Raw genomic sequence first — 15630 nt, 5'->3', positions numbered from 1 at the left:
GAAGTCAAGTTTTGTTAGCTTTGAAAACTAACTTTTAAAAACTTATCATTCTATGTAAAATTTGGCCAAGTACCATGTCTGTAATCACTGTGTAATCGGCGAAAAAACATTTAAAGATATACTTATCGGGCCGGGTAAATTACCGGGACTTTCGAGAAACGGGCTCCAGTTCTGCAAGAGTCAGCAACTTCAAATGAAACGGGTAGTAGTAGTAGTAGTGGTGGTGGTGGTGGTAGTGGTGGTAGTGGTAGTAGTAGTAGTAGTAGTAGTAGTAGTGTCTGGCATTTTAATTTACCCAACCTGAGTCGAGTCGTGTATAAGTCCTGACGATTCGACTCACTGATGATTTTGGAATCATGACATGTAGAACTGTAGGCCTCCCCTGTCCACACTGTAATTTCATCAATTGCTGTTAAAGATACTATTATTTCAAGGTACTGTGGAAAAGGTGAGACAACAAATAACAAATTAAGAAGCTTTTATTGATAATTTTTTCAAGCTGGAAGTTGACTAATCACTATTTCAACTGAAGTGAGTTTTTCAATAAAACAGCAAGGCCTGGCAGTGGCAAAACTTGAGTCAGCTCTTCAACTGCTTAACGGATCCTCAGACCAGCAATGGAAGATTCCAAAGACTGCAACAAACACAAACAGAAAATGGTTAATTAAATGCACTATCAAGCAGATGGACAATAAGGCCCCGTTTATATGGAGAAAAGTTGTCCCGGGAGAGAGGGTCACCCTCCTAGCCGAGTAAACTTCAGCGAGCGTTTATATGAGAAAAAAGTTGACCCCTTTGCCCGAGCCAACAGCGCTCGCGCATGCTCTGACTGTCTCGCCCTGACGGAGTTGACCCGGCTGGGCAAGCCAAAGTGTTTATATGGAGAAAAGTTGGCCCGGCTAGAAGGGGGACCCTACCATCGTAATTTAGGTGGGTCACCCTTCCAGCCGAGCCAACTTTTTGTTTCTCATGTAAACGGTTCACCAAGATTTGTAAGGAAATGTAGGAAAAGTTGGCTCGCCCAGGGTAGCTCGGGTAGGTGAGTGACCCTTCTACCCAGGACAACTTTTCTCCATATAAACGGGGCCTAAGAAAGGTGGATAATATTTGTTGCAATATCTACCAAACCACAGTCAACCCATGCAACCAGGGCTTAACTTCAATCAATAAGCAGGTATGTTTTATTTGCTACAAAGCAGCCTGGTGCAAAAACTTGGGGTTGGGGGTGGGGTGGGGTAGGTAGATACTGTGTGACAGCAGTAAGCATATGTAGAACACAATGCAGCCAAATCACTTATGCAAAATACCTTGATATCCCAGACAACAATACGGCCATCAACTCCTGAGGTCACAAACTTTGTGGCAGCATCTTTAGTTCCACCACAGATCTGTACTTGGCTGTAAAAGCAAACAAAAATAGTGTTTTTTTATTTCATTGCTAGCAAAAATAACCCAAAGATGGTAACCTAAAAATGCCTAGTATCAAAGAGGCAATGTAACAACTCTACTTTAGCTGACAATTTCCCTTTAAGCTCTCCCTCCCCAACCATGTCACTTCAAAAGGCCTTAAAAACAGAAAAAAAAAAACAAAACAAAAAGCTTCAGAGATTAGTAACTGTTCTCTCCCTCGGTTCAAGCTGGGAGGGGGAAGCAGGGATGGCATAGAGGTGAGAGCACTTGCCTCCCACCAATGTCGCCTGCATATGATTCCCAGACTTGATGACATATTTGGGTTGAGTACGTTGTTGGTTCTCATCCTTGCTCCCAAAGGTTTTTTTCTCTGCGTACTCCGGTTTTCGCCCCTCCTCAAAAAACCAAGATGTCCAACTTCCAAATCAATCCGGAATCTGAAGGCGACAGGTTTGTCAGTCATAACAGACTGTTAAGTGCAACTCCAGTTAAATAAAGTTGATTCAATTATTTTATTTAACTGTCAAGTCTTTGGATTAAATCCTAAAAGTGTAAAAATAAGCCTCTGAGCAGGGAAGTATATACTTACTTGATGGCATTCCGATGGGTGGTCTGCACACCTGAACCGGCACCACTTTCATCAGCACTCTGAGCCTGTTTATCCATAGTACGGAACTTTGCCATAGCACTCACAGTTCCTGAAGATTCCTTCTTTTTAGGAACATCAAGCTTCTGCCCCATAGTCAGACTATCATTGTCATCATGATTGAACAGTATTGGGACATAATCATATCCTATGATAACAAAATGTTTATGTTACTTCGCAGGTAAAGTTGAACCACATAGCCGGTTCTGAGCTACAGTTTTTGTGGCATGAAGCAACCCAGAGGCCAGATTTACAAAGCCCTTCTAACTTAAGATACATCATAAGTATTGACCCTTAACATCACTTTCTGACTCTGGCCCCTGGTCCATGGTGATGACATTAAATAACTACCAGTATTTTGACAACAACCTACATGTACTGCATTTTCCATGTATACAGTGTAAGTCAATTAAGGTCAACTGTAACGTGCGACACAAATCATGGAACAAACCATGTATTTCTAAATATTTTCTTTATTCAATACTGTACCATTTACTATTAAATATTCTTCTTTAAGTTAATTACGCAGTTGCCTTTTTGTGCTTCACTTTGAAGTCTATTGTTATGCCAATGAAGTGTTATTTTTTCCACTCGCTGAGCGACCATTGAGTTTTGGTCAGTGTATAAGCTAAGGTCAATTTTTTGGAGTGATTTTCAAGACTTAAAAGGTCAACTTATACACTAGAAAATATGGTATGTATCAAGCAATTTCACAACCAAAGTAACAATATTGTAGTACATTAAAATTTTTTATAGTAATATTATTGATCCCCATCTAAAGATAAATTGACAGCTTCATTATTATTGGACAAGGACCCAAACAAGTCAGACATTTCAGAAGTTTGGACATTGAAGAATGAGCACAGGGATATTGCTAACAGTTGGCTACCGATGAATTGTAGCATGTAAACTTTCAACAGAACACAAGTACTTAAGGCTAATTTTAAAGGTCAACTGTCCAAAAGAGCTGGCTGTATTTATCAATGAACCTGCTGAGGTTTCTCTTTACTACATCCCTGTGAACAGAAGAATGATTTTTTACCTTACTTACATAACCACTGAGAACATAACAATATTTGGCCTTACTCAAGATTATTAGTTTAATGGTAAATAATAGTTCTTTAAAACTGCTCATTTTACCAGCAGTGATGATGCTGTTCTCAGTGACCCAAACACAATCCATGAATGGCAAGAAATCTCCTTTGATGGTGGCCATCTTGCACTCATTAGCTGCATTCACCACACTGATGCTGGAATCATGGCCAACCCAGGCAAGCTTGTTCCCTGAAGCAGAGAAACTAACACCATGCACCCAGCCACCTGAAAAAAAAAATCAATCAGATTACTAGCGATGTATTCAGATAAATTTGCACTACAGTAAAACTGTGAACGAATAAATCCATTTGCTTTATGTAGTGTGACTGTCTAACCAATGGCAGTCCTCCAAAAGGCAGTGGTAAGAGTCTATTAAATAAGAAATACCATGAATATGTATAAAGCAGAAAATTGTATGCCCATTCCGAAGTTCAAATGGAGACTAGGGACAAGTTTTTAAATTTAAAATTGGAGTCCATCACGAGAAAGATCACATTAAAATCAGTCAGTTTACCTGGTTTGAGGCTCTGCTGTTAAATTGCAACCCTGACAGTATAAAGCTTTCAAACATTGGAAAAAGAAGAGACATCGTATAGATTTGGGGGACACCATCTCAGAATAATTAGAGACATTAATATTTTGTTTGGAATTTGGGCAACCTTTGACATAACCAAATTTGGTTAACTGACTAGTTTTTATGTGATCTTTCTGGTGATGGGGTTCATATGATGCAATTTGAAAAATGTGAAAACTAGAGCACAATCCCTTTATGAACTTTGGAATAGCCAATGCACAGTACCTGTGCCATTAGAAAACTCTGCCAAACAATTTGCAAAGCTGGCCTTCTTGCCCCAGATAGTGTCAGCATTGGTCTTCCCATCAACTTCCTTGATGAAAGCAGAGAACACCCTGTAGAACGACAAAATAACAACATTGATGTACAGTGGAACCCCCTTAATACGACCACCATCTTGCTGTGAAAATGTGATCAGATTAACAAATTAACTAATGGAATTGACCATTGTAACAGTTTATTTTATGGCCTACCACAATCACAGTTACCTAAGTTACAACGTATTCAACACACAGCAGCACATCTTAGTTATTGTGCTTTGACCATAATATTGCCTAAAGTGGAACATTTTGCCAAATAACATTATAAACAGTAGAACTCTTGACATTTTTAAGGTTTTATTGAAGATGCATTTATTTGAGGAGGCTTTTTGTAATTGTTTTAATAATAAATTGTTACTTTGCTTATATTATAGTTTTATTAAATTTAGGATCTTATCTTAAGTTAGCTCATGTAACTGTAAAATAGTTTTTTATGTGATTTTATATAATTTTAACTTATTGTAATGTGCTGGCGATCATATATCCATGAAGCATGCACGATACAAATGCATAAATTACTATTATTATTATTATTATTATTATTATTATTATTATTATTATTATTATTATTATTATTATTATTATTATCATTATTATTATTATTAACCAGGTTCTAAACCTAAACAAATGACTGGGCTTTCAATTTGTTCAGGGCACAAAAAAGTGGTCATGACAACAAAGTGGCTGTATTAATAAGGTGGTGGTAAGGCAGGGTTCCATAGTATTGACCATGTGCAGGCATGTCAAAAAACAAGAACTAGAACCCAAGTTGACCTACATCACCATGCACTTACAACTGCTTCTGTTGGAAAATAAAGTTACAGTGTGTGTGGGGGAACAGGATGGGACTGCAGCTGGTGTAGAGAAGGCCTTGGGTTCAATTCCCATTGGGGTCTCAAGAGTCTTTCACTTTCCCAGGCTCATTACATGAAGACTATTACATCTTTTTAACTGCCCATTCATGACAAAACTGCATTAGTTGATTTTATTTGCTATTGTATTCTGAAGCACAGTCGCGATTTCCAGGAACACATGCCGCCACTTCTCAGCAAAAAACAACACTCTTGATTTAACTACTTTTCATTAACATATATTTATTTCTTTACGAAAAATTATAACAAATTTATGTTAAAAAAAAAAAAAAAAAAGAAAAAAGAAACACAATGCCAAAGTTGTGCAAAGCAAAATGTGATTTTCAGGAGGTCTATGTTCATAATTGCAAAAACATTTTTCAGTAATTTTCTGAACCATATCACTGTACCTGGTCTTAAAGTCAGAAGAGCCAGCTGCCAGCAGCAAGTTGTTTGGATGCCAGTCAAGGCTGAAAAATCAGTCAAAAAAATCAGCATTGTGAGTCTAGAAAATATCCAAATCCCCACCAGGGAGGGAATTTCATATAGTACTCCCCCATCACCCCCCCAGGATTTTCCATTTTTCAAGGCATTTTTTTAACCCCCCACCCCAAGAAGACTTTCTGTAAAACAGAAAAACTATCTTTAGAGCAGTTGTCTCCCACCAATGTGACCGGGGTTGATTCCCGGTCTTGGCGTCAAATGTGGGTTGAGTTTGTTGTTGGTTCTCGTCCCTGCTCCAAGGGTTTTTCTCCGGGTACTCAGGTTTTCCACAAAAGCCAACATTTCCAAATTCCAATTCTACTCGGAAACAGTGGAGGGAAGAGCCAGTCTGTGGATTCCACTGAAATTTCCATTTATTTTATTTCATTTATTTAAACTAATGTCTCCAAGAAAGATCTACAAAGTTGGTGAGTTGCAATTTCAACTAGAGTATGTCCAGCATCCAGCCAGCCAGTTTCAATGTAGTTGCCAGCTGTAAGCTGCTACCAGCAGTCCTATAATGCAAGCCAATTTAAAGTTCTCTAAACTTCTACAAGTCTTTCTATTAATATTATTATGAAAAACACGGGCAAAGCATTTTTTTCCTTAAATTCATTAATAATTCATGAAGAGAAAACAAAGGAAAGGAGGTTTGGAAATGTGATCTTAATTATCATAAAATTTTGTGAACTTTTGCTTCGAATTTCTCCAAGAATTATCAATAGCTTGAGAAGCTATATCAAACACTCGAAAGAGTGTTTCCTCTTATTTCCAAACACCTCGAAGTTGGTTAAAAAAAACTTGGCTGCACCTCATTTTTCCAGCCTACTTCTCAGTGTTTGGAAATCGGAGGAAACACTCTTCCTCGTGTTTGATCTATTACTTAACAATCACCCAAGGGAAATTACTCAAATTTCTTTGGATTCATAACAACAAGTCGTATTTCTTTAAGACGTGGTCATCTAAAGGTTGTCCAAATGGCATTCTAGCCAAAAAATTAAATAAAGCAAAGCCTACCATAAGACAGTTGAGCGAATGGGCTTCTTAATGTGCTTACTAACCCACCTACGGACAATAAACAGAGAGTATATTATGTAGTTGATAATGATTCAATGAAGGCTTACAAATAAATCACCAATAAAAGTTAATGATAACCAACATTCACATAAGTAAGAAAGTAAGTAAGTGAACTTTATTTAAGACAGGGTGGCCCAATCAGCTACAGGGCTGTTATCCTGAGGGGCCCTGTATACACCTAAAATCATTATATAGCAAAGTAATGAATTACAATGAATGCTTGTAGTCTAAAAACCTGTAGTCTGAGAAAAAAAAATTACAATATATATGATTCTAATAAACACTTTTGGGCTAAAATAGCACTTACCAATGATTCTCCTTTTCAAAGTAACAGACAGATATGAGACGAGCACTGCTTCCTACAGCAAACTTGTTCTCTGAAAACAAACAATGCAAACAATTAACAATAGTGCAGTTGCCAAGCTAACAGACATGAAGGACAACATGAAATGTCATGGTCAAGGATGAATCTGCAGCCTCTTCAATAGGTGCTGCCTTTCTTGCACTGTCTTCATTCAATTAAAACTCTTCTGGATGAGATAGGGCAGACAACTACATGTAGGATTCATAACACATACAGTAGTCAATACAATTGACTCACACAGACCTACTGCCTCAACTTCATGAAAGTTAACAGCCATTAATTCTCACCTTGAGGGGACCAGCAGACAGAAGTTGCTGCACGATTGATGCGCAAAATAACAAGCATTGGGTTCCATTTACCATCTTCCAGATTCCACACATAGGCATTCCTGTCCTAAGGGTAAATAGTCAAAAAGTAGTGAAAATGCTTATCTATAGCTCTACAGCATTTTATCCTTCATTAAAAGTTTATGTTTGGCCGTCGAACTTCAGGCTTTTGCCAGGAAGAGTTCTATGAAGACTGTAATAAAATAGAATATGCCCATAAGCCATAGAGGATCCAAAATTCACTAGTGCGACTATAGTCATCTTTTAACCTTCCTGTTTTAGATCTGCCGCTGCCCAGGCATGTAAGCCTTGCATAAAGAGCATGCAGTTTCCTGGTAGATGCACAAATGTAGATATTATTATGTAACATTCAATATATGAGCCACACAATGTGTCCACGGTTTTGCCTAGTATAATGTAAGGTACCTGACCACAACAATCAAATCTATTTAGATACCTTCCCAGTAATAATATAAAAAAGGACAGATTTCAGTTAGTAAAATTGTTGTAGTAGCTTCACTTACAGCTCCACAAGTCACAAGCCTGTTGCTTTCCGGGGCCCAAGCCATCCCTGTCACACGCTGACCATGCTAAAGAATAAAGGAAAAACAACAGTAACTTAAAGTCCCAGATTAATTCAACTGTTACAAATATATGTAGACTAATCTCATGTGATGGGTGCTAAGAATAAGCAATTAAAATCAAGTTTAATTCCTTATCAACAGACATGTCTCCTGGGTTATGGTCTGAGAGATTCTGTCTTTCTTCTACCTTCTCAAACAAAACTTGGTGATGAAGCAGTGACAACAGAAATGAGAGGTTGTGGTTGCTACTTTGCCGCTCTATTACGTTAGGGGAAATAAGGAAAAAATGCTTCTAGGAAAAGGTTAGGGTTAAATAGCTAACATCTGTCATGCTAGTTGCAAGTATTCTTCTGCACTAGGTCTGATGCCATCATTACTTTTGAGGTTGTTCAGTGGATCTCTTCAGAAATATTTGTTTCATCATCAAAAAATCTTAAGGCTGATTTAGATGGTACAACTTTTGCTTAACACTGTCGCATGCGATTTCTAGAGCGCACACTGCTCACATCATGCAAAAAATTGCACACAACTCTTGTCACTCAACATTGCCTATACCTACAATTGTTGTAGGATTATACAACGTTTTAAAATCCTACGACACTTTCTGTGATGTACACGACAGTTGTAAGCGAGTTCTAGGTTTGATTTACACGAAACAATTCATGTCGTAGGCCTGTTGTAAACTTGTCGCATGTGACACAGTTGTAATGTGTAAATCACCTTTTATACAGACCTTTCCTTAGCAGTCCAAGGACCAGGAAGTTTGGTACAAATAACATGAAAAAATCCATCACCACATTTCATTTGCAACACCACTGTTTACATTCTAAAGGAAAACTTGGCAAGATTTCCGCACAGCCCCATACATGAATAATAATATTGTTATGTTAACATTTTGCAACTCAAAACTATATTCATGCTCGTTCTTATTGTATGTAAAGAGGGTGAGTATGACAGTATTAAATGCATATATAATTAATTTATGGGACTGTGCAGAAATCTTTCCGGAAACTTTTCCGGACTACAGGAAGACCAAATGAGTGCAAATAGCTAATCTCACCTCAGTCAAAACAAACCCTTTGTCCCATTTCTTGCCCGCCTTCTTGTGGATGTGGACGGTATTGTCATTTGGAGAAAAGGCAATTTCTGAATCGGGAAATACGTATTGCATACGTCAAACAAGAAAGTTGATATTTTACCTTTAAAAGTTACATCAGAAATCCAGAATATCGGCGTGAAATCAAAATAAACCCTTAAAATTTTAAGCTATAGCCAAGGCTTTAGCTTATCAAGAATTTAGCTTGAACGGAAGTGAAAATATTATGTCGGAAAACTTACGACTGCAGTCCTTATTGAAGGCAAAACAAGTGATTGGTCTGATGGACAACTCGTAAACTTCTTTCCCCGACATGTCCAACGAGTAAAAAGGCAAGTAAGAAGTCTAAAAGAAAGTTATTTCAATGAATTGCTGCGGACTCTGGGCAGTCTACACAGCAAGATGGCGACCAAACAATCCGCCTTCCCTGGGGGCGTGGCTTTTCAAAAGTTTTGAACGTCTTCTTTGATTTGTTCATTCCAAAAATCGGACCAATCATGTCGAACGTTATGTGTACCTTTTTGTTGTTGTACCGCTGAGCACAATTAGGTCATAGCTGCATTTTCTGCAGGAAATTATCAAATTAAAATGGCACATTCGTCGGTGGAACCTCCACAGTATATTGACGCCTCTCGGGTGAAAGAGGTCCTCAAATATCAGGATCTCATTCCTATCATTGAAGAAGCTCTGGTGAATTTTTCAGCGCGAGAAAGCGGTGGAATTGTTCAACCTGTGCGCACTGCAGTGCAAGTGGAAGACCGTGGGTAATTTAATAAGGCACAAAGTGACACTTTTGTATATTTATAATTTTCATAGTGCTGGTACTGGTTGATTCGAAAAATAGCGAAAGGTGCGAACTTTTTTCAAACGAATGACTTGCCCACACGCTCATCAAGCCAGGGCTGTGAGAGGAGGGAGGGGGTGGGGGGAGGGGAGCTGCACCTCTTATCAGTACTTCGTACAGTAGTAGTCCCAATAGGTCTCTTGGGCGACTCCTTCCCCTCCTTCCCTACCCACTCACCAGTCACCAACCATACATTTTTACTCATAATTTCTTTTAGATAACTGGATATCAAGTTACAGGCTTGGTTGAGGTGAAGGGAATTGGTACCAGGTCATGATGGGTCTGAAATCACTGAGAGGGGGTGGGGAGGAGGAAGGGAAAGGGGTGTGTCTCAGTTACCTCCTACAGGACTTGCCTGTATTGATAATTGACTTGCAGGTTTCTCCTCGTCATGCCTGCATATTCAGCTAAAGATGATGCTCTTGCAGTCAAACTGGTCACAGGATTCCCGGGGAATGAGAAACAAGGCCTTCCTTCATTCATCGGCAACATTATGGTTTTAGATCCCTCAAATGGTTTACCCCAAGCAGTAAGTTAGTTAACTACTAATCATACGTCTATTACTTATGGTCACTAATCAGATGTTCCTGCACCCAGAGAATAATTTGATCACCATTGTACATTTTTGGCTGTGAGTTTTTCTGGCAGGTTGGACTATTTTTAGCACAGAATGCAACATGTGCATGAGGGTTTTTAATGTTATGTATTTTTTTTATTAAAGATAATGGATGGAATTGTTATAACTGACATGCGGACTGCTGCTGCTTCTGCTGTTGCTACCAAGGTAACATTCTTTCCTATAAATTAATATCCCTTAATTTTATACATGTAAGATTGTTTAATATATTAGTTTAAAATAATAGATGAAGAAATGAAAACTGCTGCAGCTTCAGTTATCGCAATCAAGATAGAGAAAAGATCATAGTAAATTATATTTAGATTAATAAAGCCTTACAGCTCTGCCTTCATACTGGCCTTCATTTAATTTAACATAATAGTTAAACAAATGAAAGCTGCTGCAGCTTCATTTATCGGCTGCCAAGGTAGAAAACAGATCACAGTAGATAATATTAGAATACAGCCCTTAAGGTACAGTTGCTTTTATGCTGACTTTTCTTTAGTACATACTGTAGTTGTCAGCTATGTAGTGTTAAAATATGCACTACAATCTTTTCTTAAAAAATCTCTTTAAACTGAAAAATTAAAGGACATTTTTTTTTTCTTTCAGTACCTAGCTGCCAAGGATGCCCAAGTGCTGTGCATTCTGGGATCTGGTGCTCAGGCACGAAGTCATGCTCAGGCTCTTAAGTTTGTGAGACCATTTACAGAGGTACAAATCAGCCCACCCCAGCTAAAACCTAACTATGAGTGAACCAAATGTGTTAATCAATTTTTTGACTATTGAAAGCAATAATTGTTGTAAAAGCTAATGATCTAGGAATCATTACCTATTAATGTTAGTGTTGAGGGCTTACTGCAGCCTTCCATTCCACGCTCATAGCTATAGTCGCTAATGTTTCTGGATTATTTAGAAATAAAGGCAAAGAGGATTATAACATGTTATAATTTAATTATCTGTTGCCTCTAATGCTATTTGTTACTTATTTAGGTAAGAGTATGGAGTAGAACCTTTGCCAATGCGCAGAAGTTTGCAGATGAGATTGGTGCAAAAGCTTGTTCAACAGTGGAAGAGGCAGCATCAGGAGCTGATGTCATAGTTACTGTTACCTTAGCAACCACTCCCATTCTGTGTGGAAAGTGGGTCAAGCCTGGAGCTTTAATAAATTGTGAGTAGTGTTCATGTTTTCTGAAAAAGGTGATATTTGTGCTACGTTCAGTGATGCCATTGCAGTTATTTAACATGGTTATAGAAGACAGCACTTTAATTTGTTCTGTTAGTGAACAGTAAACTGAGAATTTCCATGCAAGTAATAATCCTGGGGGGGGGGGGGGGGGTATTTCCCTACATTAGCTATATATAGGTCTGGTAAGTGTCAGGTGCCAGAGGGTTTGTTGTTTGTGCCATTTTGGTCTGAAAAAGGGTGTAGATTTTAACCGTTTTGGTCTGAAAGTCTGAAAATGGGTAGGAATTCTAGAAACCAGGTTTGTGAAGGTTCAACTGTGTCAAAATGGAGCTTATTTGGAGCAATTTCAGTTTCAGGACAGTGGTGAGACAGTTGCGATAGTCTTGGAAAACAAATCCCTTAATTGGCTTTCAGGGATAAATTGCATGCTTATTTTTTGCCAGACTTACCTTAACATAGCACGAGTCATTGCTCAATTGCCTGCCCTTCTCATGAAATGTTAATCATCTCTTCATCTACAGCTGTTGGTGCACCTCGACCAACATGGCGAGAACTTGATGATGAGATAATGCACAACAGTTTTATTGTGGCAGATAGCAGTGAGGCTGCTCTTAAGGAAGCTGGTGATGTGATTCTTTCAAAGGTCAGTCTGTTGCAACACTAGGAAGGGGTGGAATGGAGGTACTGTGTAAACTATAAAGCTATGTTCAATGCCTGAGAAATATATGAATTTTGAGATACTTTAGTCTTAAATAGGCCATTAAGGGTTATTTATCTAGAATGCAGTCCTTTTTGTTGGAAATGCACCAGAGGGATAGGTTGGGGGGGGGGGGGAGAGGCTTATATAAGTCCTTGACAGCTAGATGATACCCCTTAAGCAGGGAAGCTTATAACTGAGGGAGAGAGGGAGAGGAAGGGGGAGGGGAATGTCTTTTGTGCTGTATTGGCGATACCCTTGGCCATTATCTTTACTTTGAAATTTTCTGCACCCTCTTGATTACAGTGTGATTATTCTGGGATTCTGTAATTCCTACCTAAGGTATGTTAACTTCTTAAACAGAACTAAAGGGTGCTAAAAATTAGATATGATTATCACCTATTTTGATTTTAAATTTCCTGGGCACCACCATTTTGGATTTCATGATGTCATACGGTTGCTGCTATTGTTTGCTGTTGTCAGGTAAGCATTAGTTCTTTTGTGTGAAACAACTGAGCAACCGTGTTACTTCATGAAATCCAACATGGTGGTGCCCGGAAAATTTAAAAATTATGAAAAAAAGGCGATGATCAAATTCTGTTTTGTCTGATGCAGTAATATTATTTCCATGTTTTCTAAAGAAATTTGAAATTAGATTGTTTTTCCAACAATAAAATTATTTAACGTTTATTTATTTCAAGAGTGGAGGTTTTCTTTAAAATAGCTAGATTCAATAAAAAAATCATTAGATAGTTTGTTTTCTTCAGTTTAAAAGAGTTTACAGTTTGAGGTTTGTATGGCCATGCATCAACCAAAATGTTTACTCCAAATACCTAAAAGGAGAGTTTGCCTGTATTTCTCAATTACTATATGGCAATGTACTGCACATAAGCTACTCATGTTTATTAGTGAAAAATGAATTTTAATGATGTATCAGGGAATTGTTCTGTTGCTTGTTCTTTGCATTAGGCGACAGTTTCAGGAGAGATTGGTGATGTAATCTTAGGAAAACTTTCTGTTCCTGAAGGAAAAACCAAGATCTTTAAATCTTTAGGTAAGTACAGAGCAAGAGAAAAATATTAACTGTTCAGTGCACCCTTGTTGGACTCTCACAGGGTACAATTGCAATAATTATTGCAAAGTTTAACAGTTAACGCTGACTTACTTTAAACTTAATTAATGAAAGACCATCATGGTTATATATGAGCGCAGCTTTAAAGCAGCCTTAGAAAGAAAGATTGAAAAAAAATCAGGCTTGAACAGGATTCGAACCCATGATGATCTCTGCGATAGCAGTGTAGTGCTCTCGACCGACAATTGTGAGTTAGCAAGCCACTTGGGACCTGCAGGGGCTGTTTCTCACAAAGTCCCAATAACTTACTGGGCCGGAACACGAAGAGCACATTCTTTTGACTATTCTGAAATAGACAGTATTCATGTTCTTTTGGTAACGTTTCTGCCATCAGGGGCAGAATGAATGGAATACGGTTTACTCAGAATAAGAGAAATTACCTCCTTTTGGGAACTGATATATTTCTGTATAATAATTACTGGACTGGAAAAGAAAAGCTAGAATTGTTGCAACTGAATGCACCCTAAAATACATGCACATTCAGATTGTGATCTTAACAGAGGGTCACTATTAAATTTTATTGATTTTGAAAGCTAAACTTTAAAATCTTTTCAATTCTTTGAAACGCATTTGAAAAAAAAGTACGTAGAAAATTATCACCAATTGTTAGAAAACTGATTTTAAAAAATACTAATATCGACTTTATATTTACTTACATGCGTAAAGTCATTTGGTGAATTCGTGACATACCCATAGAAGTTGAATGGAGTGATGAGAGTGAAATAACTGAAATACATATGAAATATATCTAGCTGATATTTTGAAAACGTGGTCCATGAAAATTTTAACACTTTTTGTGTAACGACACCAATAAAAGGAAAAAATAATAATTATCATCATAAGAAATATTATCGGATTGCTCATGAGTGAACTAAAAAAAAAGGAAAGAAGAGAGAGGAGAAGGGAAAATATAACTGAACGAGCTTTCAAATTTCAAAGCCGGACGTTAATTTTTGTCGGTCTGTCACAGGTAGCCCAAGCTCTAGGAGCGTTTATGAGACCTTTATATATGAAGACCTAAGACTTCCTTGAGCTTGGGCTACCTGTGGTCACCTGTGTTCTGTCTGATATGATTGTGAAAGACTCTCTCTCTAGAAATATCGTTTAAGCCAATCAGATTTAGTTGATTCAAGGTGTCGTAAGAAATAATGGTCGGTTTAATCATAGTTCTGGTCGTTAGAGGGAAAAAATTATCTATGGTGACGGAGTGAATTTTGTACGAGAGAAAACTTGAAGTTCTGCGATTACATCTGGAAAACGTGAAAAATGTGATAGTGTGGGATTACTACGTCTTGTTCCCCACACACGATTTGAGCGGGTCCATTTCCAAAAATCCAGCTAGAGATAGTTGTCCCTTTCATTTGTCCCTTTCATTAACTTAATGTTGACCTATTTCAATTTACCTTTCAGGCATGGCTGTGGAAGATGTTGTGTCTGCTAAGTTGGTGCTAAGCAAAGTTAAAGAAAGTGAAGCCCCTCCTTCCGCATTATAACTAACCACGTCTAAGCTGCACCCAGAAGTCCGTTAACCACAATAAATTTTATCAGTATTAGAGTTAAAACGAAATAATAGTTAAGGCCCGTTCACACATGCAATTTTTGAAACAACTTTTGTCGCACGTAACTACAATTTTTCTCGTGCAAGGCTGCGACTTGTGACGTATAAACCAGCTGCGATTTCAGCGCGATATCGCAGTGATTTTTCTGAGAAATCCTGTAAATATGCATCTAGTTTCAAACATGACTGTTTGAAACCCAGCGATACCGCGGCGATACTGTCGGCATCGTTGAATTTTCACACATGATGCGACAAAAATCGCACGTGTAAACAGGGCTTCCCAAACACCCCTCACTTGGAGAGACAATATATTTTTTTTCTTTTTCTGTCAAAATGGTCAAATAATATAAGAAAATTCAAGAGGTGGCTTTCTTTGAAAGTCAACAAGCTAAATGAAAAGTCCTTTACATAGTCCTAGTCATAGTCCTTTACATAGTTAGAAGTTCTTGGAAAAGCGAGTTTGCAACAAGTATGCTAGCAGAGACGTAAAGATAACACAAGTATAACTTGATCAGTGTTTGCATAAAATGCACAGTTATAGAAACAACTTATTTTTGCTACACTATAATATTTTTGCTATCGAGTCATCTTGTAAATAACGATGCCGATCGCGAATAGCAGCTTGTCCATCTGCTGAAAAACTTGTGGAATATCGAGTGTACTTTTTAATGTTATATTTCTAGCGAGACAGTAAATTTTAATTGGATGTTTACCTCTTTGCATTTTGTCAGAATGCGAACATGCCCTTTAGTGTGAACCACAATTGAA

The 15630-nt window shown here is 37.9% G+C and overlaps 2 protein-coding genes across 3 annotated transcripts; one reads left to right on the top strand and one right to left on the bottom strand.

The window, feature by feature from the left end:
- Window positions 1-461: 461 nt before the first annotated feature.
- On the bottom strand, window positions 462-9262 carry LOC146466154 (actin-related protein 2/3 complex subunit 1A-A-like). Its single transcript, XM_085127743.1, has 12 exons — window positions 9069-9262; window positions 8791-8876; window positions 7671-7736; window positions 7108-7213; window positions 6764-6833; window positions 6397-6444; window positions 5307-5366; window positions 3951-4060; window positions 3197-3376; window positions 2000-2204; window positions 1308-1398; window positions 462-634 (listed from the first exon to the last, which is right to left on the bottom strand). The coding sequence occupies exons 1-12, from the start codon at window positions 9139-9141 to the stop codon at window positions 596-598; spliced, it is 1134 nt and encodes a 377-aa protein (XP_084983869.1). The 5' UTR covers window positions 9142-9262; the 3' UTR covers window positions 462-595.
- Window positions 9263-9376: 114 nt separating this feature from the next.
- LOC146466153 (ketimine reductase mu-crystallin-like) lies at window positions 9377-15574 on the top strand. Of its 2 annotated transcripts, XM_085127745.1 has the most exons (8): window positions 9378-9590; window positions 10049-10199; window positions 10392-10454; window positions 10899-11000; window positions 11280-11457; window positions 11997-12118; window positions 13142-13226; window positions 14715-15574. In XM_085127745.1, exons 1-8 carry the CDS (start codon window positions 9415-9417, stop codon window positions 14795-14797), a joined length of 960 nt encoding a protein of 319 aa, XP_084983871.1. In that variant the 5' UTR covers window positions 9378-9414; the 3' UTR covers window positions 14798-15574. The 2 variants fall into 2 exon arrangements, with proteins under 2 accessions (XP_084983872.1, XP_084983871.1); XM_085127746.1 differs by lacking the exons at window positions 13142-13226; window positions 14715-15574 and adding an exon at window positions 12479-13110 and having other exon boundaries at window positions 9377-9590.
- The last annotated feature ends 56 nt before the right edge of the window (window positions 15575-15630 follow it).

This window comes from Pavona decussata, unplaced genomic scaffold (genome assembly GCF_977016875.1).
Source record: "Pavona decussata unplaced genomic scaffold, jaPavDecu1.1 SCAFFOLD_153, whole genome shotgun sequence".
NCBI classification, from domain to species: Eukaryota; Metazoa; Cnidaria; class Anthozoa; order Scleractinia; family Agariciidae; genus Pavona; species Pavona decussata.
Note: the sequence above shows the minus strand (reverse complement) of the source record. Positions and strands in the feature narration are given on the sequence as shown.

What these genes read in the sequence shown, in the direction of transcription:
- LOC146466154 (XM_085127743.1), bottom strand. Translation starts at nt 9,141, where the DNA reads ATGTCGGGGAAAGAAGTTTACGAGTTGTCCATCAGACCAATCACTTGT. An exon ending in TCTTCTGACTTTAAGACCAG is followed by an intron (nt 4,061 to 5,306) that starts GTACAGTGATAT and finishes GTCGTTCTACAG; the next exon opens with GGTGTTCTCTGCTTTCATCA. An exon ending in ACCCATCGGAATGCCATCAA is followed by an intron (nt 1,399 to 1,999) that starts GTAAGTATATAC and finishes TTGCTTTTACAG; the next exon opens with CCAAGTACAGATCTGTGGTG.
- LOC146466153 (XM_085127745.1), top strand. Translation starts at nt 9,415, where the DNA reads ATGGCACATTCGTCGGTGGAACCTCCACAGTATATTGACGCCTCTCGG. An exon ending in CAAATGGTTTACCCCAAGCA is followed by an intron (nt 10,200 to 10,391) that starts GTAAGTTAGTTA and finishes TTTTTATTAAAG; the next exon opens with ATAATGGATGGAATTGTTAT. An exon ending in CAAGATCTTTAAATCTTTAG is followed by an intron (nt 13,227 to 14,714) that starts GTAAGTACAGAG and finishes TTTACCTTTCAG; the next exon opens with GCATGGCTGTGGAAGATGTT.